General features: G+C 53.5%; 1 protein-coding gene across 22 annotated transcripts in view; it reads left to right on the top strand.

Annotated features, from left to right (window-relative positions):
- SMARCA4 (SWI/SNF related, matrix associated, actin dependent regulator of chromatin, subfamily a, member 4) overlaps positions 1-22329 on the top strand; it is an 87401-nt gene extending 65072 nt beyond the window's left edge. For 10 of the 22 annotated variants that reach the window (XM_060145128.1, XM_060145143.1, XM_060145141.1 and 7 more), the window contains 8 exons: positions 339-557; positions 4917-4973; positions 5478-5731; positions 18093-18201; positions 18468-18569; positions 19247-19379; positions 19571-19713; positions 21818-22329. In XM_060145128.1, the coding sequence (XP_060001111.1) occupies positions 339-557; positions 4917-4973; positions 5478-5731; positions 18093-18201; positions 18468-18569; positions 19247-19379; positions 19571-19713; positions 21818-21850 (1050 nt within the window). In that variant the 3' untranslated portion in view covers positions 21851-22329. Of the gene's footprint in view, positions 1-338; positions 558-4916; positions 4974-5468; positions 5732-7172; positions 10321-18092; positions 18202-18467; positions 18570-19246; positions 19380-19570; positions 19714-21817 lie in introns of those variants that run through there. The other 12 variants (XM_060145140.1, XM_060145137.1, XM_060145134.1 and 9 more) reach the window with 6 other exon arrangements.
- Positions 22330-22920: the final 591 nt, after the last annotated feature.

Here is a 22920-nt window from a genome sequence, read left to right as displayed (position 1 = left end):
CCCTCGGCCCCAGCAGGCCTGTGCCTTCCACTGAGCCTGTATCGCCTCAGTGGGGCAGGGGAGCCGCTGCGCCATTTCAGCCCCCGTTCCACCACCTTCCTGTCCTTTCCAGTTCTCTCTGCCCCTGAAGCAGAGCCCCAGCCAAGGTCTGACATGGCAGCCCAGCCAGCTCAGCCACCGCACGACCAAGTTGCTGTTTAACTACCGCTGCAGCGATGGTCCTGAGGCAGGGAAGCAGCCCCTGGTCAGGGTGCCCCTCCGTGTGCCCACTGGCCATCTCCTCTGTCCTCTCTGTGCTGACGCCTGTCCCTCTGTCCCTGCCGCCCCGCACCCCACAGCGCATGGACCTGGACCGCAGGCGCGAGGAGGCCCGCAACCCCAAGCGGAAGCCACGCCTGATGGAGGAGGATGAGCTCCCCTCGTGGATCATCAAGGACGACGCAGAGGTGGAGCGGCTGACGTGCGAGGAGGAGGAGGAGAAGATGTTCGGCCGCGGCTCCCGCCATCGCAAGGAGGTGGACTACAGCGACTCGCTGACCGAGAAGCAGTGGCTCAAGGTACATGCCGGAGAGGGCCGCAGGCGGGGCTCGGGCAGCGCAGGGCTCGGCCGCCAGGATCGAGGCCTTCGTCCGAATCCTGGGCAGTACCCTTCGGCCGTTCTTGGTCGGTTTTCACTCACGACAGCGACCCTTCCCACATGGGGTCAGGTTCACTCAATTCCTCCTGACGGAACTCGGGAAGGCACCCCTGTGCGGTTCCCGAGCTGCTCAAAACCCACTTCTGGGTGGAGTTGGCCCTTCCAGCGTCAGGTTTAAGCAAAATATTGCCAGTCTTTGCATGGGGCTGACCGGAGGACCCAGGGATATATTGGGGATCGTCAAGTCACCCTGCAAAATGGTTGAGATTGCTGATGGGGTCAGGCAGCCCCGCCTTTGCCTGCGTCACCCCTGGGAGCTGTGGGGAGGGAAGAGGGAGGAAGCCCCCGCCCGAGGCTCCCGGCACCAGCTGCTCACGGAGGTGATGCGAGCACCTGTTTTCAGCAGGTGGCTCCCGGCCCTCGCAGCTGCCGACAGCTGAGTCAGGGCTGCGGGCGGCTGCTGGTCCTCCTGATTCCGCCCCCCGACCCCACCCGAGCGAGGGCGCTCTACATTTGCACAGGGGCCTGGCACTGGGGTTACAGTGACAAATCAGACCCCATTCCTGCTCCAGGGGTTCTGAGTGTAGAGGTGATGAGTAAGAGTCCAACCCTCGAGTTGTTGTCCCTGAGACAACACTTCCTGAAAGGCAGATGGCGGCTTTCGGTTACGCCCTGCTGAGCGCCACACCCTGGAATGAGCAGCTGTCTCCCCAGGCCTCTTATCACACACCCTGGGGTTCCCCTTAAGTAACTGCAGCCCCAGTGCTTTTTCAGCCATGTGGCCAGGTGGCCCTGGTCCCCTCCTGGGAGCTCAGAACACCCCAGACTTGCGAGCTCGCCCACTGAGCTGTGCACCAGAGGGAGCTGTTGAAACATGCCAGGAACCACCGAACCTCGGGTGGGCCGGGGGCGGGGGGGGGGGGGGGGAGGATGTGTGTGTCTCATTCTCTGCCGTCAGCCCAGGGCTCCAGGGCCCAGAAGAGAACCTTGGATGAAGGAACGTCGTACCAACCACAGTCCCAAACGGCTCGCGTGGGGCCTTTGCCAGCCCGGCATTACTGAGACAATGGGTGCCCTTTAAAAAGTAGCTGCCCACACGCTAATGATGATAGTCGGTGCGCATTTCTTTCTCCCTCCTCCCTTTCTTTGAGGAATAACTTTACCCGTGTAAGATGTACAGTTCAGTGATTTTTGGTATATTCACAGAGTTCTGAAACTATCACCACAAATGAAGCTTACTACATTCTCACCCCAAAGAAACTGTTTTCTCTTTAGCTATCTTCCCATCCCTTTATTCCCCCTAGCCTTTGACATCCGCTAAACAACTTTTCTGTTTCAATAATTTTGCCTAAAATTTTTTAGGCAAAAAAAATTTTGCCTAAAAATTTTTTTCTATAAATGAAATGCATTATATGATCCTTTGATGTCTGGGTTTCTTCACTTAGCAAAATATTTTCAAGATTCATCCAGGTTCTAGCATATATCAGGACTTCATTCTTTTTGTGGTTGGATAATGTTCCATTATAAGAATATACAACACTTGTTTATCTAGTCATTAGTTGATGGACCGTGGAGTTGTTTCCACTTTTTAGCTATTGTGCATAATGCAGTGGTGAACATTTGTGTACAAGTTTTGTGAGGACATATGTTTTGATTTCTCTGGGGTGTGTATCTAGGAGTGGATCAAATGGTAATTCTCTGTTTAACCTTTTGAGGAACGAAAACTGTTTTCCAAAGTGGCTGCACTATTTTACATTCCCACCAGCAGCACGGAAGGGTTCCAGTTTCTCCAGGTCCTCGCTGATAACTTTCTATTTGCCTTTTGATTCTAGCCATCCTAGTGGGTGTGCAGTGGTATCTTATTGTGGTTTTGAATTGCTTCCGGTGGGGTGGGAGGGTGGTGGTGGCGCTAATGGTGTTGGGCACCTTTTCACGTACTATTTGGCCATTTGTAGATCTTCTTTAAAGTCTTTTATCAGATATATGATTTGCAAATATTTTCTCCTATTCCGTGGGGTGGTTTTTGTCTTTGCTTTTCACTTTTTTTTTACATATTTTTAAATTTTATTTATTTTATTTATTCATTGTTTTTTGGCTGCATCGGGTCTTCGTTGCTGCGCACAGGCTTTCTCTAGTTGCAGTGAGCGGGGACCACTCTTCCTTGCGGTGCGTGGGCTTCTCATTGCAGTGGCTTCTCTTGTTGCAGAGCACGGGCTCTAGGTGCGTGGGCTTCAGTAGTTGTGTCTCACGGGCTCAGTAGTCATGGCTCGCGGGCTTTAGAGCTCAGGCTTAGTAGTTGTGGCGCACGGGCTTAGTTGCTCCGTGGCATGTGGGATCTTCCCAAACCAGGGCTCGAACCTGTGTCCCCCGCATCGGCAGGTGGATTCTTAACCACTGCACCACCAGGGAAGCCCCTGTTTTTCACTTTCTTGATACTGTCCTTTGAAGCACAGATTTTTAAAATTTTGATGAAGTCAAATTTATTTGTTTGTCTCTTTTCGCCTGTGCCTTGGTAGCATGCCTGAGAATCCATTGCCAATTGATGGTCACAAAGATTTACCCCTGTGTTTCCTTTCAAGAGTTTTAGAGTCTCAGCTCTTACATGTAGATCCGTGATCCTTTTTTTTTCTTAATTATTTATTTATTTTTGGCTGCGTTGGGTCTTCATTGCTGCTCACGGGCTTTCTCTAGTTGGACTCTTACGGTGCGCGGGCTTCTCATTGCGGTGGCTTCTCTGTTGTGGAGCATGGGCTCTAGGCACGCGGGCTTCGGTAGTTGTGGCACACAGGCTCAGTAGTTGTGGCTCCTGGGCTCTAGAGCGCAGGCTCAGTAATTGTGGTGCGCGGGCTTAGTTGCTCCGTGGCATGTGGGATCTTCCCGGGCCAGGGCTCAAACCCATGTCCCCTGCACTGGCAGGAGGATCTTAACCACTGCGCCACCAGGGAAGTCCACCGTTGATCGTTTTTGAGTTAATTTTTGCGTATGGCGTGAGGTCAGGGTCCAACTTCATTCTTTTGCATGTGGCTATCTGGTTGTCCCAGCACCATTGTTGAAAAGTCTATTCTTTCCCATTTGAGCACTTGCCATTTTTTTAATATATCATACTCAATAAAATTTACATTAATAAAAGAGATATTTACTCAAATCAGGCACTCCTCTGTCTTAGTGGTGGACATGTAATTCGCACCACTTCTCTGGCAGCCACTCTGATGCCATATGTACCCAAACCCTGTAGAATGTACTTGGCTCTTGCCCTTCTGGGCTGACCTGCATGTCTAGGGCACAGGACCAGAGACCCCAGTATTAGATTCCTGGGACTGCTGTAACAATTACCACAAACTTGGTGGCTTAACACAATAGGAATTTATTCTCTCACAGTTCTGGAGGCTAGGAGTCTGAAATCTATGTGTCAGCAGGACCATGTTCCCTCTGAAGGCTGCTTCCTTGCCTCTTCCAGCTTTCGGTGGCCCCAGTATTCCTTGGCTTGTGGCCACATCACTCCAGTCTCTGCCTCCGCCTTCACATGGATGTCCGCAGTGTCTCTCTTACGGCCTTTTCTGACTCCTTGGATTTGAGCCCATGCTAATGTAGTATGATCTCATCTCTATTCTTAACCTATTACATCTGCAAAAACCCTATTACCCCATAAGATGACATGGATGGTGGATGCCTCCTTCCACCACCCTGACCCTTCAGATCTTAAGTGCCCACCTCTGGGAAGCTCTCCCAAACCCTGACCAGGACACATCTGCTCCACCATTCTCAGAGCACTTCTTACCCTCCTTCTTGGCACTCGGCACACTTGTCACCATGTTTGTGGGCTGTGTATTACTGTCTCCCCTCCATGAGGGGCTGTGTTCAGTGCCTGGCCCTGTACCTGCACTCAGATGCAGCTGGTAACTGAGATGAATAACCAGTGCATCCGTTTGGGTCCAGGCCCCACTCCCGTTTCTGATTCCAAGCCCCCGTAGAAACCTGGCTTCCCATCACTTTGTGTTCACGGCTAAAACATGCAAGTTAGTTATTATCGTTGAGAATTAATACGTCGGAACTATTTTAAAGTTAACACTCACGTTCGTGTTCTTCAACCCAGCGGTTTCACTTTCAGGAATCTATCTAAAAGAAAGACAAATGTCAGTTATGACGGTACTTAGAATAGCCCACCCACCCATTCTTGCAAAACTGGAAAGAACCTAAATGCCCAACTACAGAGGAAGTTAAGTTAAGGCCCATTTTACAAGGAAATACTATTAAATAGGCATTAAAAATTATGTTGCAGAAAAACGAGAGGAAGTATATCCAGGACATAATAAGCAAAAAGATGAGTCGTGATGTGGTATGTGGCTCGATCCCGGTGCTGCCTCGATTGTGCACATGTGCGTGGGAAGGTGGGACATCCTACAGGTGGAGGGTGGGGACGGCTGCACAGCAGGAGCGTTCCCAGGGCCACTGAACTGCATACTTGACAGTGTTTGAAGCGGCTGACTTTATGTTATGTGTATCTTACCACAGTTTTTTAAAAACATGGAACATGGTCTAGAGCAGAAGTGTTGACGGGGTCACTCTGGGTGGAGGGTTTACAGGAGCCCACTCTTCAGGCTTCGCACAGTGAGGCTGTGACACTTAAATTTGTAACATACGCCATTTATCTGCGAAGAACTGGCTTGGGTGGGCTGGCATCGGGGAGACAGAGCTGGCCCTCACGGCCCCCGTGCCCTCGGAGCCCATCCAGAGCCCCAGCATGCGTCCCACCCCAGGCAGGCCCCCGGGTTTGCGCCGCGGCCTCTGCTTGTCGACCTCGGTGCTGGCTGTCCTATTTTTACCACTATTGACCCTGAAGGCCATCGAGGAGGGCACGCTGGAGGAGATCGAAGAGGAGGTCCGGCAGAAGAAATCATCGCGGAAGCGCAAGAGGGACAGCGATGCCGGCCCCTCCACCCCGACCACCAGCACCCGCAGCCGCGACAAGGACGACGAGAGCAAGAAGCAGAAGAAGCGTGGCCGGCCGCCTGCCGAGAAGCTCTCCCCCAACCCGCCCAACCTCACCAAGAAGATGAAGAAGATCGTGGACGCTGTGATCAAGTACAAGGACAGGTAAGCGGGGGGCGGAGCGGGCGGGCGGGGGCGTCTGGGAGGGGCCGGCGAGCCCGCTGCCCGGGCAGTCACTCCACAAACTCAGGTCGAATCTCTGTCTCGGAGCCTTTGTCCTCGTGGGACGTGACATTAACGTCCTGGAAGAGGGCAGACAGGCAGCGTCAGCCGTGGTGAGAGGGCAGGGGAGGCGACGTTCAAGAGGGGCCCTGTGAAGGGCAGATCTGGGGACAAGGGGTCCAGGAGGTGGCCGGCGGGTTCGAGGCGAGTGGCAGAGTGAGTGTGGGAGAAGGGGGTCTGTGCTGTGATGGAGGCCGATCACGTGGCTGGTGGACCGTGGTGAGGAGGCGCCTGTGGCTGGAGCAGAGAGCCAGTGGTTTTCCTTCTGTAGACAGTCCCCCACCCTGCCTGGCTATGGTCTCCCTGGGCCATTCACAGGTCAGCCGCTTGTGGAGAAGACATAGACCAGGCTCCCCCTAGGCACTGGGGCCCCTGCCCTCACAGACACGCCAACCACAGGACAATGCATGCTTTCTGCTTTGTAGATCCATTTGTGGATCATGAGTACTACGTAAGTAAGAAGAAGAAAATAATGGCTCTCCCGCGGCCCTCCTAGGAGACTTGTGCCCATCCTGCCAGCGCAGGGTGGGTCGTGTGGAGCTGCACAGGGCAGCCAGGGGCATCCTTCCGCCCCCCAGTGTCTTGTTCCACTTTCTGCTATATGCAGATCGATGAGGCTGTCCCCGTAACGGGAGGGTTTTACGACTTGAATTCATAGTAATGCTCTGCAGTCAGTCACAAGCAAAGTAGGGGAGAATTTAATCTGTCTGAGGGAATAGTGTCAAGGCATGAGCCCATGGTGTATCATTTGGAGAAACTGTTACCAAGCCTGTGATTTCAGGGGGTGGTGATGGTTATAGTACCCAAAAAAGGATACAAATTGCTCTTTAAAAAGAATCCTTTATTATTGGAAGAGAAACAAATGATGAAGTGGAAAAGAGGCATATTTAAGTTCAACTGCTAGGCCTAAAAATATTACATTTTGTGTCAGTGTTTTTTGGGGTTTTTTTAAGTGTATATTGGGGTTTTTTAATTAATTAATTTTATTTTTGGCTGCACACGGGCTTCAGTAGTTGTGGCTCGCAGGCTCTAGAGCACAGGCTCAGTAGTTGTGGCACATGGGCTTAGTCGCTTCACGGCATGTGGGATCTTCCCCGACCAGCGCTCAAACCCGTGTCCCCTGCATTGGCAGGCGGATTCTTAACCATTGCGCCACAAGGGAAGTTCCTTGTGTCAGTATTGAGAACAAAATATTGAACTCATTTGCAAACTTCACCTTTGAGGCCAATTCCACAAAGAAAAAAGTAGACCAACAATTATTTGTAATATGGAATGTGCAAAAATCCAATGAAAATAATAGACCCTGATGTTTTCTTCCTAATAGTATTCTTGCAAGGGAACCTTAACATTGTCAAAATGAAGAAGACCCTTGAAGGTCAGTGGGGAAGGATGGACTTTCCAAAAAGTCATGCTGATCACTGGGATATCCATCCATACGGAGAAGATGAATATTGACCCCTCCTCACGCCATACACATATATTAATTTGAAATGGATTACAGACATAAACGTGATGTAAATCAACTATATTTCAATAAATCTTTTTTTAAAAACCCATAAATGTGAAAGGTACAACATGGGAAAAAATTTTCATGTCCTTAAAGGAGGCATAGATTTCTTCAGTAGGACAGAAACGCCACTGGCCATAAAAGACTCACAAGTTAGACTTCACTCAAATTAAGAACATTTGTTCATCGAAGGACACCCTCATGAAGATGGTGAAAATTGCCACAGACTAGGAAAAGAAAATTCAATTTTAAAATGGGCAAAAGGCATGAACAGACACCTCCCAGAAGAAGATACCCCAGTGACCAATCAACGTGTGAAAAGGTGCTCGGGATCACCACATCGACGTCATAACAAGAAGGAAATGCACAATAAAATGAGCGTGAGGTGCCTCCTCACACACACCAGAAGTGTTAAAAGTTCCTTTTAGTACCACCAAGGACGTGGAGCAGTAGCACCTCACACCCTGCTCATGGGAGCATGTGGCTCTGGGCAGTATCTTCTGAAGCTCGACACACAGATAACGCTTCTGACCCAGCCACTCCCGTCCTAGTCCTGAATGCATACATCCACCAGAAGACATGTACAGGTGCATCCATAGCAGCTTTGATCACGACTCCCCTAAAGGAAACAGCCCAGTGTCCACCCACAGGAGAACACGTCCACAGTGGCCTAGTCGAAGAACAGAATTCTAACAGCCACGAGAACAGACAAGCTACCACTCCCTGGGAGAATCTTACACTCTGTTGAGTGAGAGAAGCCAGACACAGAAAAGTACCTGTCGTATGCTTCCAGTTATAGGAAGTTAAGCTGACCGACGGTGATGAGCATGGATCAGTGGTTACCCCAAGTTGGAATTGACAGGGATGGGACGCCAGGGAGCCTCCTGGGACGTTGGGATCTTGGTCTGCACATGAAAACCTTCGCCAGGCTGTACACCTAAGATAAAGATGTGCGGACTTTCCTGTAGTAGGTTACACCTCGGTTTAAAAATAGTAGACACTTGAAATCGGCACCCTGCACTCAATAAGGCCTTGGATATTTTCAAACTAAAAGTATGTCAAGTGTCAGTCCACTTTCTTAGTCATCCTATGACTTAGAGAAAAGGCACTGTGCTTAGCTGAAGGTCACGTGACAGAAGAGAAGCTGGCTCCCCTGGCTGCTGCAAACAGCTGTTCTCCCAGGCCCATGCAAGATTGGGTGATAAATCGGGCAATGAATTAAAACTAGCTTTTAGGGTTCAGGGACATCTTGTCAAGACTGGCCTGTGTCAGGACACCAAGATCCTGGTAGGGATTCTGAGATCCAGCCTGATGAGAGCCCTGACACTGCAGTCACAGAGCTGAGCTCCCAGGTCTGTCAGACCCACGTGGTGGTGCCTCCGGGGAGGGCTTGAAGCATGGCGTATGCTTAACCTCACGTCCTCCTGGAACAATGGCCCCACTGGACGGGGAGTTCGACGTTAGACTGGGGAGAACTGCAAAGGAGTTACAAGTGGGATGGAGAATATGACCATTCCAGGAAGCCTCCTACACGCTGGCTTTGAGAAACGTTTGGTTCTCAGTTGGAGCAGGGCCTTCCACTCGCTGGTTTGCTGGTGGCCACACAGGAAGAGATCAAACAAGGCACGTAAACTCAGGAAAATAGTCACATCATCCTGGTTGAAACGTTGCTTCATGGAAAATGCTTTCAGAGATGATGTTTGGGTACAAACTTGACCTACTTAATGGACATTTTTGACATTCTTATCAAAACATAAGAATTTGAAACCATGGGGAAAACTACAATATGGTTCATGCAGCTGTAGGGTTAGGCACAGTCTGTAGACCACGCTGTCTTCTGACAACAACTGCAGAGTTCAGGGTCCCCAAGACCACCCTCAGTCTCGATAATTTCCCTAGAAGGACTCTCAGCACTCTCTGAAAGCTGGTGTACTCACAGTTATGGTTTATTACAGCGAAAGGACACAGATTAAAACCAGCCGAGGGGAGAGGCGCAGGGAGCAGCGTCCTCCCCGTGGAATCACCGGGCCACAGTGACTTTCCTGGCAACATTACGAGAAGATGCGCACAGAGCATTGCCAGTCTGGGAAGCCTTGGTGTCTAGCCTTGAACTTGGTCAGTATACCCGGCCGACCTCCCACGTGGCTGCCCAGTCTCCAGTCCCTCTGTGGTTGAACCGATGCTGCTTGACCCGACGCCCCTGCCTGGAATCACACTTAGACTGTGCCAAAGGCCCCCAGCTAAACAAAGGTACCCCACCAGGCGGGACATTCAAGGACAGAGACATGGCCTCCCAGGAGCCAAGGGCAAAGGCCAGACCTTTCTTTGGGCCAGGTTAAATTCTTTATGACACAGCTGTCACGTACCTGGAAGGTTCTGAGGGACTGGCCACCACGCCAAGGAGAACAGGATTGGAACAAAACCAGAGGTAGCTTGACGTGCACTTTCTTGTCTCAGACTTCCGATTGCTCCTTTCCAGAAGAGAAAATGAAGCTTTGGATTTAAAAATCCCATTTGCTTGCTAGAACCCTGTGATTAGCTAAACTCTGTACTTGAATTAAATGTGGATCCTGAGGAGAGAACTTATTGTTACAGCTTGGTTCTTCCTGGACACCAAAGACTGATTACAGGACATCGCCAGCGTTTGGATTCGGAGTGGGGAGCCCGCCTTGCTGAGCAGGGGCCGTGGCGCTGCTCTTCCTGCCCCCAGTGACCATGGTGGGAGTGGGGTTGCACCTCGAAGCAGTGACTCCAGAGAGAAGCGGCTCGGCCATGCCTCTGCTGCTGAGTCTGAGCAGGGCTGTCCCGCCCCCAATTTGCACCACTCCAAATGTTGCTACTGAGTGTTGATTTCAAGATCCCTACCCCCCCACCCCCCACCCCAGTGGTGTTAAAATACCAGTGCCGTCGTGTTTGATAGAACCTTTGCATGTACATCCTGATCTGCACGCAGGTAATGTCCTGATTTGGAAGCTTTTGCGTCTTTCATGTGTGTTCAGATTCAGGGCTGCCAGGCCCACCCCTCCCGAGGCCCCAGTGCACCCTGTGAGTGGCCCTCCCTCAAGTTGTGAGGTCTCCAGCCTTCGCAGCTGCGACCCTCTGCTGGGTGGCGGTGAAAATACATGTCCTTCCTTGGGGTCACGGTGGGAAAACGCTGGAAGAGTCTGCAGTTTAACGCAACTGAGGGCTGGCACAGGCAACCTTGGGGTCCAGCATGGCCTCCGGGAGGAGTGCCACATAAGCAGAGCCTGAGGAAAAGCAGGGGCCCACCAGGGAAGAGGAGGGGAAGGAGCATCACAGGCCAAGGAACTGCGCATGCAGGGGCCCGGAGGCCAATCCCACACGCAGGGCCTCGCAGGGTGCCTCCTCCTTGGTGGTTGGAAATCCCGAAGCTGCACAGAGGAACCCTCGGGTTAACAGCCAGAAGTGAAACCAGAATTAAGGAATTAAGCTGGAAGTAGGGATTTTCACTTTAAAATATCTAAGCGCACCAGTAAGTTAGGCTGCAGGGTCAGGTTGGGATTTGTCGCGGAGCTGCGTGTGCTGCCGGTGGCTGTCTTCTCCCCTGGTCCTTCGGAGGGGTTCAGCAGCTGGTGGCCGAGGCATTTAGGCACCGTCTCCAAGTGCCAGTCAGCAGGTGTGTGCTCCAGGGCGCATCCTGTGGCGCCTTTAGGATGGCTTCAGAGAAGTGCATCTTCTGGAAGGCGCCACCTCGGGGGACAGGCTCCAGAGGACCCCACAGAGCCCCTTCTGTGCCCCGCTGGCTGATGTGTAGAGCTTGACCGTTAACTGCTGCAGGGCAGAGTTGTCACTGCTGTAAAGACTGTGCGTTGGACAGTGGAGGCCCATCGGCACCAAGCTGCCTGAATTTGATCATCGAGCCTGGGTGGTGGAAGAGAACATCTTTGTTTTTAGGAGATACTCATAAGTTATTTCCAGATGGTTCAGAAAGTTGGTGTTGAGTACAGGCCGCCCAGGCTAAGCCTCCCAGGGCTGAGCCCCACTAGGTGGACCCTCTGGGTCCCCTTCTCCTGTCCTCTTACCAGGAGGCAGCAGCCCTGTAAGGACCATAGGGTTTGAGTGTCACAGAGACCTGGGATCAATGCCAGATCCACTGTGAGTGACGAAGGGCCCCACCACATCCACGGTGGCAGCTTCAGCCAGGCCTGGTGGCCACTGCCCAAACCCCATCAGCACTTGCCCTCTGCCCTTGCAGGAACCCTGCATCACCTTGATTAGAATCAAAAAGCAGGTGGCTCTTCAGTTGCAAGGTTGTGCTTTGATTGGCAAGAAAAACCGGGGCAGTGTAACAGGCTCCAGGGCAGGTTGTCAGGCAGAAACATTCTCTAGGAGAGGGCACCTCGGTTGGCTGCAGGCCCTTCAGAACAGGCCTCTGGGGAGAAGGGAGAGGGTGGAGGGTGGGCGGGTCTGGGAGCCCTTTCCTGACAGGGCAGGGAGGCCTCAGGCTTCTCCTGCCTCGGCCTTTGGAAGGGTGCACTGGCCCTTCATCGGGAGCCCAAGCTTGGAATGGGCACTGCAGGGCAAGAGGCGGCCCTCCGCCTGTGGGGTCAGCGCTGTCTGCTCAGCCCCGAGTCCAGAGCCTGGCGTGAGAGGCGCCGAGGTGAGATGTCTTGAGAACAGTGCTGATCCCCATCATTAATCCCCGGGCCCGCCTGAGCGTGGGCACAGGCCAGGCTGCTAGCCGAGTGGGGCTCAAAGCCACGGGAGGCTTAGCCCAGGTGGCCTCGCTGAGCCGTGCTGAGGTTCTGAGCCTGCCACGGAATTTGCGGGAAGAAGCCCACCTGCCCAGTTAGTCAAGCCGATTCCATCCCCCTGCTTCACTCCCTGCTGCTAATCGCCATGGTGGAGACAGAGCACGCCAAAACAACAACAAAAAACAGGGTTCTAATTTTAAGGGTCTTAAAAGTAGAATTACATAAAAGCTTAAAACAGGACAGGTACAGATAGATACCTGGACTCCAGAAACAAGTAGATTTGGGTGAGCAGGTGGCAGCCTGCCCCTCCCGTTCCTCTGCCCACCTCGGAATCCCCTGTGAGACCCTGTGAAGTGCTCAGAGCATTTCAGCAGGCATGTGTTTCTTCTGTACTCAGGAAGCAGTAGAGGAACATTCGTGAAAATATCAGAATAGGATAAACAGGTAAGGCAGGAGGTGTAAAATGGAAAATTCCAGACAACCGGGGGAAAAAAATGAGGGGGAAAGGATGAATAAAAAGGTCCAAAGTCAAGGTCAAATAAATGAGAAATTATCAAAACACAGGTAAAATTTAAAAGGAAGCCAGGAGACAGCTAGATAAAAGGATTGAAAGGCAGATAGAGAGGTGTCAAACTTCTGAGGTGAAACTCAGAAACTAAATTAAAAATGTAATTTAACTAAGATTAAAATTTAGGAGGAGGGAAGAGAGAGTGTCTGCGGGGGCCTCCGGGGAGGTGTGGAAGTGGGTCTGTGGGTCCCGGACGGTGGCAGCACGGTTTCCCCACCCGCCGACCCCCAGACACACCGCAGCCCCTTGGTCCCAGCAGTCCAGGGATCCCCAGCACCCGTAGCTCCCAGGGTGGCCATCCTGCAGACCCTGCCACCTGAGAAGGAGCTTGAGGCCTCTCTGCCTTGGCGCCGCTCGGTGCTCAGAGCGGATGGTAACATGGGGGCTCCAAACAGGAAGCACGCTCCTCAAGACCGAGGTCACTCAGCCCTGCAGAGTGGCCTTGGGCCTCCCTGCACTCACATGACCAGCTCCGCCCACCCCTGGCCACAGCTCCTGGGCTTGCTGTGCCTCTCATTTTCATCTTCTCCCTGGTCCTGAGAAATGTTCTGTGAAGTGCCATGAACGGTGCTCGTCACCCGCAGCTAACGTCCCTGAGCAGCTGCCACGGCAGAGCACAGCACTGGCTCTCGTGGCGTTCAGGTCAGCCTGGGGAAGCTGGAACGTACACTTGGAGTAGATGCCACCCCTGAGAGCCAGGCTGGATTATGATCCGGCTTCTGCTGCTTGCCGTGTGACCCTCTTCTCCAGAATGAGGGTTTCACACTAAGGGGTTTCAAATCCAGCTTAGCGGGGGTGGGGGTGGGGTGGTCAGGTTTTCTTTAAAATGAGATTTGGATTTCATCATTGAACTGTATTAAGAAACATGAGCCCCCAGGTGTGTCATTGGCTTCTGTAAAATAATCAGTTCATTAGAAATTTTGGCTCATGAGATTCTTAATCAGCTTTGTGACCTACAGCCAGTCCAGCCCTCAGCATGTGGACCCTGCAGTAAAGCTTCCCCACCCTCCCTCTTTGTTGGAAGAGTGTGCTGAGAGTGCAGGGCAGGCAGCCTACAGACCTTCCTTGTTGGCAGGTTCCTTGGTGAATATCATTTCCTTTCACTCGTGCATGAGTCAGGAGTTTTTCTGTACCACACAGCCATAAATCTGACACTGAGATTGATCTTTTAAGGGTGGATGCCTGGCAGGTGGAGGCTCTTAGTAAATATTTGTAAGTGGATCTGCCCCAGACTTCTCACTTTTCTAATTCTCCAGATATCCTTGACTTTGTAATGGGTCAAAAAATTGAACCTGGAAAGTAATTTTGTACTAATACCTCTTTAATGTGTTTCATTGTATCATTTTCAAATTTCATGAATGGTGTACATACACATAATCTGAGATTCTGTTTCAGATAAATGTTCTGCTGCTAAGTCAATTTTTAAAATCCTGACCTCATATCCAGGACCCTTGCTGGCTCAGTTCACTAAGAGTCAAAAGAGAAAATAGTCCCAGGGTGAGAAGATGTTATCAAGAGGTGTCATGGGAAGAGGGTCTGAACTGCACTCTAGGAAGGAGAGGGGGGCTGAGGGACTGGGGAGGAGGCAACTAGGATCTGTCTTGAGTACTATCTTCAGTTGATTGCTTCTGCCTGCCTGAGGCTATCAGGGCTCAAGAGATAGTGCTCTGATCCATTTGCAATGTCTGCCCTGGTCAAAGGGTGAGGAATGGAAGGCATCAAGCAGTATGTTATCATCCCCAATACATTCTTTCTGTTATTTTCAGGATTCATACCAGGGGTCAACAAACCAAATTTGCAAACTAGCAAAACTATAGATATGGCCCACGACTTGTATGTGTATAGTCTGTGAATTAAGAATTTTTTTTAGATGAGTTTGAGAGAATCAAAAGAAGAATACTATTTCATGATGTAAAATTATATGAAAATCAGATTTTGTTTCTTATAAATGAGGAATACAGCCAAACTCTGTTGGCCTACATGTTCTCTGTGTCCACTTTGGTGCAACGATGGCAGAGTTGAGTAGTTGTAACAGGTGGTATGGCCCACAAAGCCTATAACTTTTTTTTTGTGTGTGTGTGTGTGGTACGCGGGCCTCTCACTGTTGTGGCCTCTCCCGTTGTGGAGCACAGGCTCCGGACGCACAGGCTCAGCAGCCGCGGTTCACGGGCCCAGCCACTCCGCAGCATGTGGGATCTTCTCGGACCGGGGCACGAACCTGTGTCCCCTGCATCGGCAGGCGGACTCTCAACCACTGCGCCACCAGGGAAGCCCAGCCTATAACATTTATACTCGCTGTTCATAGACGAAGTTTGCTGACCCTTGATTTAGAACAGTACATGGGGGGAATTCCCTGGCGGTCCAGTGATTAGGGCTCCACGCTCTCACTGCCAAGGGCCCGGGTTCGATACCTGGTTGGGGAACTAAGATCCCGCAAACCACACAGTGCGCCCCCCCCAAAAAAAGGACGACAACAACAACAAAAAGATTCTAGAAGTATATGGGAAAGGATGAGAGAGACCCCTGACTTAGCCTAGGGCACCTGTGCTCAGGTCCTGCCTGCCACCAATTTTCTGTGTCTGGGCCAGCTCTCATAACCTCTCTGGTTTCTCCGTCTGTTCGAATGGGATATCGACGGATGACCTCTTAGATGCTGAGAGTCTGTGGTTCTGTCCTGTTCAGGGGTTTGGGTCTGTTTTTTTGTTTGCTTTGTTTGTTTTGCTTTTTGTCTCGTCTGATTCTTTGTTTCTCCTTCGCATGTTATCTTTTTGTTTCAAGGACACATCAAAGGATGTGTCCATTTAGACTTTGGGGCTCTATGTATCAGGAACTCAGGTGTAAGCCCCGCAAGCAGAACAGGGGTTCCTTTGGCTTGGAGGCCATGGAGGAGTTAGTGAAGTCTAGCTTTCAGGACCCAGAGCCACCTGCCACCTCTCCCCTTAACCCTGTGGTGAAACACAGCTCTGGGCACCGTCCTCAAGGCCTCACACACCAAGAAAAAAGACCTCTGCTTCCCCAGCTCCTGGTAAAAAGGACCAGGGAAGGGCTCTTATTGGCTGGCTGCGTCCCAGGCTCTTGCCTGGACCAGTCACTGAGACCAGACGGCTGAGGAGCTGTGCTTGGTCGCGCCATAGTCTTGTGGGGAGAGGTGGGGACTCAGTGACGGGCAGCCCCACCAGAACCCTGAGTTGGTGTGGCGGAGGGCACATTCCCGTAGGGAGGAGACCATCTGGGCAGGTTAAATAATAAGGGTCCCAACCAGGGCTCTTCGGGCTCTAAGGAGAAGGACTTAGAAAACTAGATAAGGCCTCCCCCACCGCATGGTCACAAACCTCGTTCAGTAAGAAATGACCTCTGGGCTAGATGTGGGAGGAATTGGAGCTCCAGGCAAGGCCCTAGTCACTCTGAGCCCCTCTGTGTCTCGTGTCCCGATGTGATGGGGACAGGGCAGTGAACGAGGTAGAAGAAAATCCCTGCTGTGGGAACTGACATCTAGAGGCTGGAAAATAACGTCACTGTCGTATGTAACAGCAGCCACCACTGCTAGTGTTACCAAAAACCAGGTGACAGGCCAGGCTGGAGGCACTAGGGCCATGGTGGGTGCTTCCTTTCTTTGTGTCTGAATTGGGGTCACAGGGCCGATCCTGACGGCAGCAGGATTCTCTCAGGCTCCTTCATTCGCGTGCCCACCGCTGCCAGGCGGCCGGACGCAGAGCAGAGCCAGAGGTGGAGTTCCAGCAATTCTGCCTGGCAGAAACTTCTTCAGAGCAAGTCTCACAAGGCAGGAGGCATGTCTCACCGACAGTGGTGAGCGGGGAGGCCAGGCCTGGGGGCTCACCCTGTGGGATCCCGTAACCTCAAATTCAAGAGGAGGCCAAGCTCGGCCAGGTGCTGGAGGTCAGGGAGGCTCACAGGAGCAAGCACTGAAGGTTTGTGCCTTTACGTGTCATCTCAGTCGTCCGTGTTATTACGAGGTATCGGGAAGATGACATTTATGCGGAGGTGAGGGTGGGAGCCGGGGTTCCCTGGGGGAGCAGCCGCTTCGGTGATTCTGAGGTGACTGAGCAGGTGGAGAGGGGCGCTGACGTCGGAGGTCACGGGCAGCCCATCCTGGAGAGCCAAGCAGCCCCGAGGAGGGGGGCGCCGGTGAGCGAGCCTGGAAGGCCGCACCAGCCCCTGGTCGGGGGGGCGGAGGGGGGCGCTCTCCAGGGGACTTCTAAGGATTAAAAATGACTTCTCAGCACTTTGGCAACGAAAATCTTATGGCAGTGGCTTTTCAAGAGGTCTTCACCGTCAGAGAGGGCGGTTTTAAAAGTCCCCCGTGACCCTGGCGCCCTGCCCCTCCCTCACACACGACCAGTGCCAGGCCCTCTGCCCTCAGCACGTGGCACCAGACAACAGTTCTCGGGCCAGGTGGGCCTTTTATTCCTCAAGGACGCGATTTCCCCAGAGGTTTGTGAGGGTTTTGCTCTGGAATTTCCCTCTATATCATGGCGCTGGAGTCCCGCTTCCTGAGCTCCCTGAAGGGCCACGCACACCCCGAGGCCAGGCCACCTGTGTGGATGCCACGGGTGAGCACGGAGCCCATGGCCCTAGCACCACATACAAGCCTGTTTGTGGGCTGCAGCGTTAATTTAGCGGGTCTAAAACTGGCGTTGCCAGGAGACAGCGTCGCCACGCTGGAGGCTGAAGGGAGGCTGAGGGTGGATGTCTCTCTGTTCGCCCCCTCCTCGTCCAGGCACTGGGAGGATGTTACCTCGGAGCTCCTGGCCCCAGCATAGCCGGGCACGGGGGTGGCACAGCCTGGCGTCCCAGTGCTCGGGTTCCTCATCTCATGGCCACTCACGGCACGTCTTTCCTCTGCTCCCTTGTGCAAAGCAAGCACCTTCTCGTTGGAAAAGACTAGAAAACAGCTTTTGTCATCCATTAGCATCTTGCCGGGGGGGCATCTCTCCTTGGGTTTTGGCCAGATTCTCTGAAGTTCGCCGCTCGTAAGTGCCGCCTGTGAGAGGTGCACAGTGTGCTTGGGAAACTGGCGTCTGAAGGTGCGGGCACTTGATGCTCCCAACGTGAGCAAACTGGTTTTTGCGTCGTAAACAAATAATCAGGGCTCTTCTCCCTCTTTCAAGTGCCAAGGCTTTCGCTGCATGTGGCACGTGATGCTGTTTCCTCCAGGGCTGGGGTGGGGGAGGGGAGATGGGAGGAAGTTGGGTGAGTTCGGAGCCTCGATTCAAATGCATCAGGGGCCTCTCTGCATGGCTGCCCCTCAGGAATGTTCCAGAACTCACAAGACAGCACAGGTACGGGAAATAATTCCCAAGTCAGCTTTGAATTTCTCACCGGCTCTGTCCTCAAGCAATGGGGGAGTGACCTGGTGGGGGGGCGCCGGGCAGGGGGTGAGGGCTCCCCGGCAGGCAGGGCCTGTGAGTGACGCCCCCGTGTCCCTCCTTGCAGTAGTAGTGGACGTCAGCTCAGCGAGGTGTTCATCCAGCTGCCGTCCCGCAAGGAGCTGCCTGAGTACTACGAGCTCATCCGCAAGCCTGTGGACTTCAAGAAGATAAAGGTAACCCCGTGTCGAGTGTGCGGGGAGAAGGACGTGCCACGTCGGCGTTTGGGGGATTCCGAGCCTGGGCCTCGGGCCCCCCCAGGCAGGGAGCCAGGCGTTGGACGTAGGGGTCCTGAGGATGTGACGGGCGCCCCCCGCCCCCGGCAGCCACAGCTGGGCCTCCCCGTCTGCACAGAGCCTGGGGGTTCAGCCATGACCTCGTCAGGCAGAGGGACGCCGGGTGCGAGGGGGTCCAGAGGTAAGGCCGCTTCTCCCGCCCACAGGAGCGCATCCGCAGCCACAAGTACCGCAGCCTCAACGACCTAGAGAAGGACGTGATGCTGCTGTGCCAGAACGCGCAGACCTTCAACCTGGAGGGCTCCCTGGTGAGCAGCCCCCAGCCCCGGGTGACACGCCCCTCAGCCCCCCGCCCGGGAAGTGACTGGTTTTAAAAAAGACTCCCTCCAACTTGGGCTGTTTTACTCATTACAGAAGCAATGTGTGTGTATTACTGAAAAAATAGCAGAAAATAAAAACAAACTAAAAAGAGGAAGTAGACTCGGTGCCATCCATCCACGGTGACCCTGGGAACAGTCTGCGTACATCTCGGAATCTGTTTTGAATTCCCTCGGGGACTCTCTTGAAAGGAATCCTGTGCTGTGTCCCATCCTGGGATGCAATTCGTGTACACACACAGCCTTATTAGCCTAGCAGTTTCCTTAAGTGTCGGGATGGGTGCCTCTCGGAAAAGAGGCCTGATAGTCATGTATTTGGGGGAGATGCTGGCTTCAGCGAGGGGTACGCGTTTCTAATGTTACGGCAGACCCCCTCAGAGCCTTTAAAAACGCGCTCGGTGCAATTCTTCAAAGGGAGGGAGGAACGTGTGGTTATTTCTGAACGAACACACCGGACCTTTTGTCTGGGGCCCCTTCATCAACCCGGTGGTCTCTGGGGCACCAGCTGAGAAAGGATTATTGAGCTGTCCCTCTGCCAGGACTGGGGCCCAGCGGGTGGGGAGCTCCCCAGCAGGCCCCACACCTGAGCCCCGTGTGTTTCCGCCCAGATCTACGAAGACTCCATCGTCCTCCAGTCGGTCTTCACCAGCGTGCGGCAGAAAATCGAGAAGGAGGAAGACAGTGAAGGGGAGGAGAGTGAGGAAGAAGAGGAGGGCGAGGAGGAAGGCTCGGAGTCGGAGTGTGAGTCTGGGCGGGGGAGGGGGGGCGCGTTGGGGCGGGGCTGCAGCCCATCCCCGGGGTGGGGGAAGGCGGGGATGGGGTCACACCCACCTGAGGGGACCCGAAGCCCGCACGGCTCCCAGACGCCCCTGGCTCCGAGGTGCCATGCTCTCCCGCGCTCACATCTTCTTTCCTCCTGGTGCCCACCCCAGCTCGCTCGGTCAAAGTGAAGATCAAGCTGGGCCGGAAGGAGAAGGCCCAGGACCGGCTCAAGGGCGGCCGGCGGCGGCCGAGCCGTGGCTCCAGGGCCAAGCCGGTGGTGAGCGACGACGACAGTGAGGAGGAGCAGGACGAGGTAAAGCCTGCGGGGCCCGGGCAGGCGGGTCGCTGCACGTCTGCGCCGTGCCACGTGCTGGCCCCTGGTCCCCAGATGCGGAGACCGAGGCTCAGCCTTATATGGCCTGGGACTCAAGTCCAAGCCCACGCAGCCCTACAAGCAGTGCTCTTGGAGCTGGTGAGCTTCAGGTGGGGCATCCCAGCCTGTTCCTGCTGCAGCAGCCTGCAGAGCTGCCAACCCAGGGCACCAGGGCTGCCGAGCTCGGGCCGGCAGTGTTGGGGCGGGAGGCGGTGAGATCGGAGGTGCCGCCAGCGGGTCCCCATGCCCACAGCACAGGGCCCTCCAGCCACCAGGACTGCCGTGGTGTCCTCACTGCACGGGGCACACGCCCTGCACCCCAGGTCTCTGCTTGTGGCTCTGTTCCGGCCTGTCTAGAAGGATTTCTAAACCATGGTAGTGGGTTAAGAAAAAGCAAGCAAAAAACAAAAGTTCCCATAATCCACAGTCATAAAAACATTGTGCAGCAGACCCTGTGAACGGGGCTGTGAGCGGTGCCTCGGTGATGGTCCCCCTGGCACAGGCTGCAGTCCCTCGCACACCAGGGAAGAGCCACAGGAGCATCAAGCCTGGACACTTTCATGGGCGTGGGGGCACGAGCAGACCCACTGGCTGGGTTTAAATAAGCTTTGCCCTCTGGCTCTAGCCCGGATGCCAGGCCCTTCCCTGCTGTAGGGCCTGGGCATTTCACTTCACTTATGAGCCTGTCTCCACTTCTACAAAGCACGGAGGTCAAGTCGATTACACGGGGCCTGGCTCCCAGAACAGCCTGACAAGCACCATTTTGTTGTTGTTAGTCTTTTTCTCTTTTTTAAAATATTTATTTATTTGGTTGCACCAGGTCTTAGTTGCAGCACGCAGCCTCCTTAGTTGTAGCATGCGAACTCTTGGTTGCAGCATGCATGTGGGATCTAGTTCCCCGACCAGGGATGGAACCTGGGCCCCCCGCACTGGAAATGAGGAGTCTTAACCACTGGACCACCAGGAAAGTCCCTCGTTAGTTTTCTTGTGTAGCTATTTGCAATAGCAGCAAAACCAGGTGCCTTCGGACTTCCCTGGTGGTGCAGTGGTGAAGAATCCGCCTGTCAGTGCAGGGGACACGGGTTCGAGCCGTGGTCTGGGAAGATCCCACGTGCCGCAGAGCAACTAAGCCCATGCGTCACAAGTGCTGAGCCTGCGCTCTAGAGCCCACGAGCCACAACTACTGAAGCCCGCGTGCCTAGAGCCTGTGCCCTGCCACAAGAGAAGCCACTGCGATGAGAAGCCCCTGTTCACTGCGACCAGAGAAAGCCCGCGTGCAGCAATGAAGACCCAACACAGCCAAAAATAAATAAATGAATTAATTAGGAAAAAAAAACCCAGGTGCCTCAGAATAAATCTGACCATAGACATCCATGGTCTTATGGGGACGTTAATGACATTGTGAACACGGGAGTGGCGGCCCTTGTTTCTGGAGAGGAGGGTCTGAGCTGTAAAGCTCCCCATCTGCCCGTCTGGACCCAGCAGGGCTTCTGTGGCCCTTGCCAAGCTGTTTAAAACGTTTATACAGGAGAGCAGAGATTTTACGTGGTCAGGAATCGCCAAGGTGGTTTTAAAGCCACAGGTCAGGGGAATTCCCTGTCGGTCCAGTGGTGAAGACTTGGCGCTGTAACTGCTGTGGGCCCGGGTTCCATCCCTGGTCAGAGAACTAAGATCCCGCAAGCTGCGTGGCATGCCCACAAAAATAAAGCCGCAAGTCAAGGGCACAGGGACAGGCAGACAGCAGTGGGACAGAGCAGGGAAGGCCCAGCAAGCCTCCCACGTCCCGAGGAAGAGTCGATGTGGACACAGGGGACAGTCTGTGGGAGAACGGTGACGTCACGGTGTGGCCATGGCAGCAGGGGATGAGGGCAAAGGCCAGTCCGCACCCAGCCTCGTGGAGCCAGTGCTGCCCGCTCCCTGCAGGGCAGAGCGGTTCTGCTGCCTGCACTGGTGGTTGAGTGCATCTAAAGCTGAGGTCAGCGCCAGTCGGGGTGCTCCTGAGGGCGGGGCTGACTCACGCTTTCTCCTCCTGTCCCCCCTCCAGGACCGCTCAGGAAGTGGCAGCGAGGAAGACTGAGTCCCGACATTCCAGAGTCTCAACCCCGAGCCGCTCGTTCCAGATCTGAGATGGTGTAGCCCTTAGCAGTAACGGGTAGCAGCAGATGTAGTTTCAGACTTGGGATAAACTGTATAAACAAAAATCTTCCATATTTATACAGCAAAGAAGATGTAGGACTGTTTGTGTCTGGCCCTGTCCTGGCATCAGTAGCGTTGGTAACAGCATTAACTGTTTAAAATGAGAAAAAAAAAAAAAAGAATTATGAATTGGGGAACACGCGACACCTGTTTTTCTTTTCCTTCCCTGGCAGTACTGTTTCGGCCGCAGTTTGGAATCACTGTAGTTTAAGCTGTGGATGCATGTGTGTAGCCGTCCACTCCTCGTACTGTATTTTATTGGACAGGTCAGACTCGCCAGGGCCAGGGGTCCATAGGCCCGGCGGGGGTATGTCAGTGTCACTGGATGTCAAACAGTAATAAATTAAACCTACAACAAAAGTCTTGCCTTCTGGTGGACTCATTCCCGGCTCCTGGGGTGGTGGTGAATGTCCGCTGCCACTCCAAGCGCTGTGAGGCCCTGGGGCCCCGTGTGGGGCCTCACCATATCCGGGCCCCTGTCCTCCCATCACCAGATCCCAGGGGTCCCATTTCACAGGGGAGGACACTGAAGCCCACGCAAAGGCAAACACCTTGCCCAGGCCTCACACCATCTGACTGCAAGCCTGGGCTCTGGCTCCCTTACCACTGCCATTCTCCATCATGTGTTCAAGCCTACCCTGTCATGCAGGGAGCAAACAGCTCAGTCCCTTCCCCTCTGCAGCTAAGGTGGGGTTGGGGAGACAGTCACATAAACAGGCAGGTGCAGGACTTCCCTGGTGGCGCAGTGGTTAAGAATCCACCTGCCAGAGGGAGGGGATATGGGGATATATGTATACGTATGGCTGATTCACTTTGTTATACAGCAGAAACTAACACAACAATGTAAAGCAATTATACTCCAATAAAGATGTTAAAAAAAAGACACTTAAAGAAAAAAAGAAAAAATCCACCTGCCAATGCCAGGGACACGGGTTTGAGCCCTGGTCCGGG

This window comes from Lagenorhynchus albirostris, chromosome 3 (assembly GCF_949774975.1).
Source record: "Lagenorhynchus albirostris chromosome 3, mLagAlb1.1, whole genome shotgun sequence".
Taxonomy (NCBI): domain Eukaryota; kingdom Metazoa; phylum Chordata; class Mammalia; order Artiodactyla; family Delphinidae; genus Lagenorhynchus; species Lagenorhynchus albirostris.
This window is presented reverse-complemented; position numbering and strand designations above follow the sequence as displayed.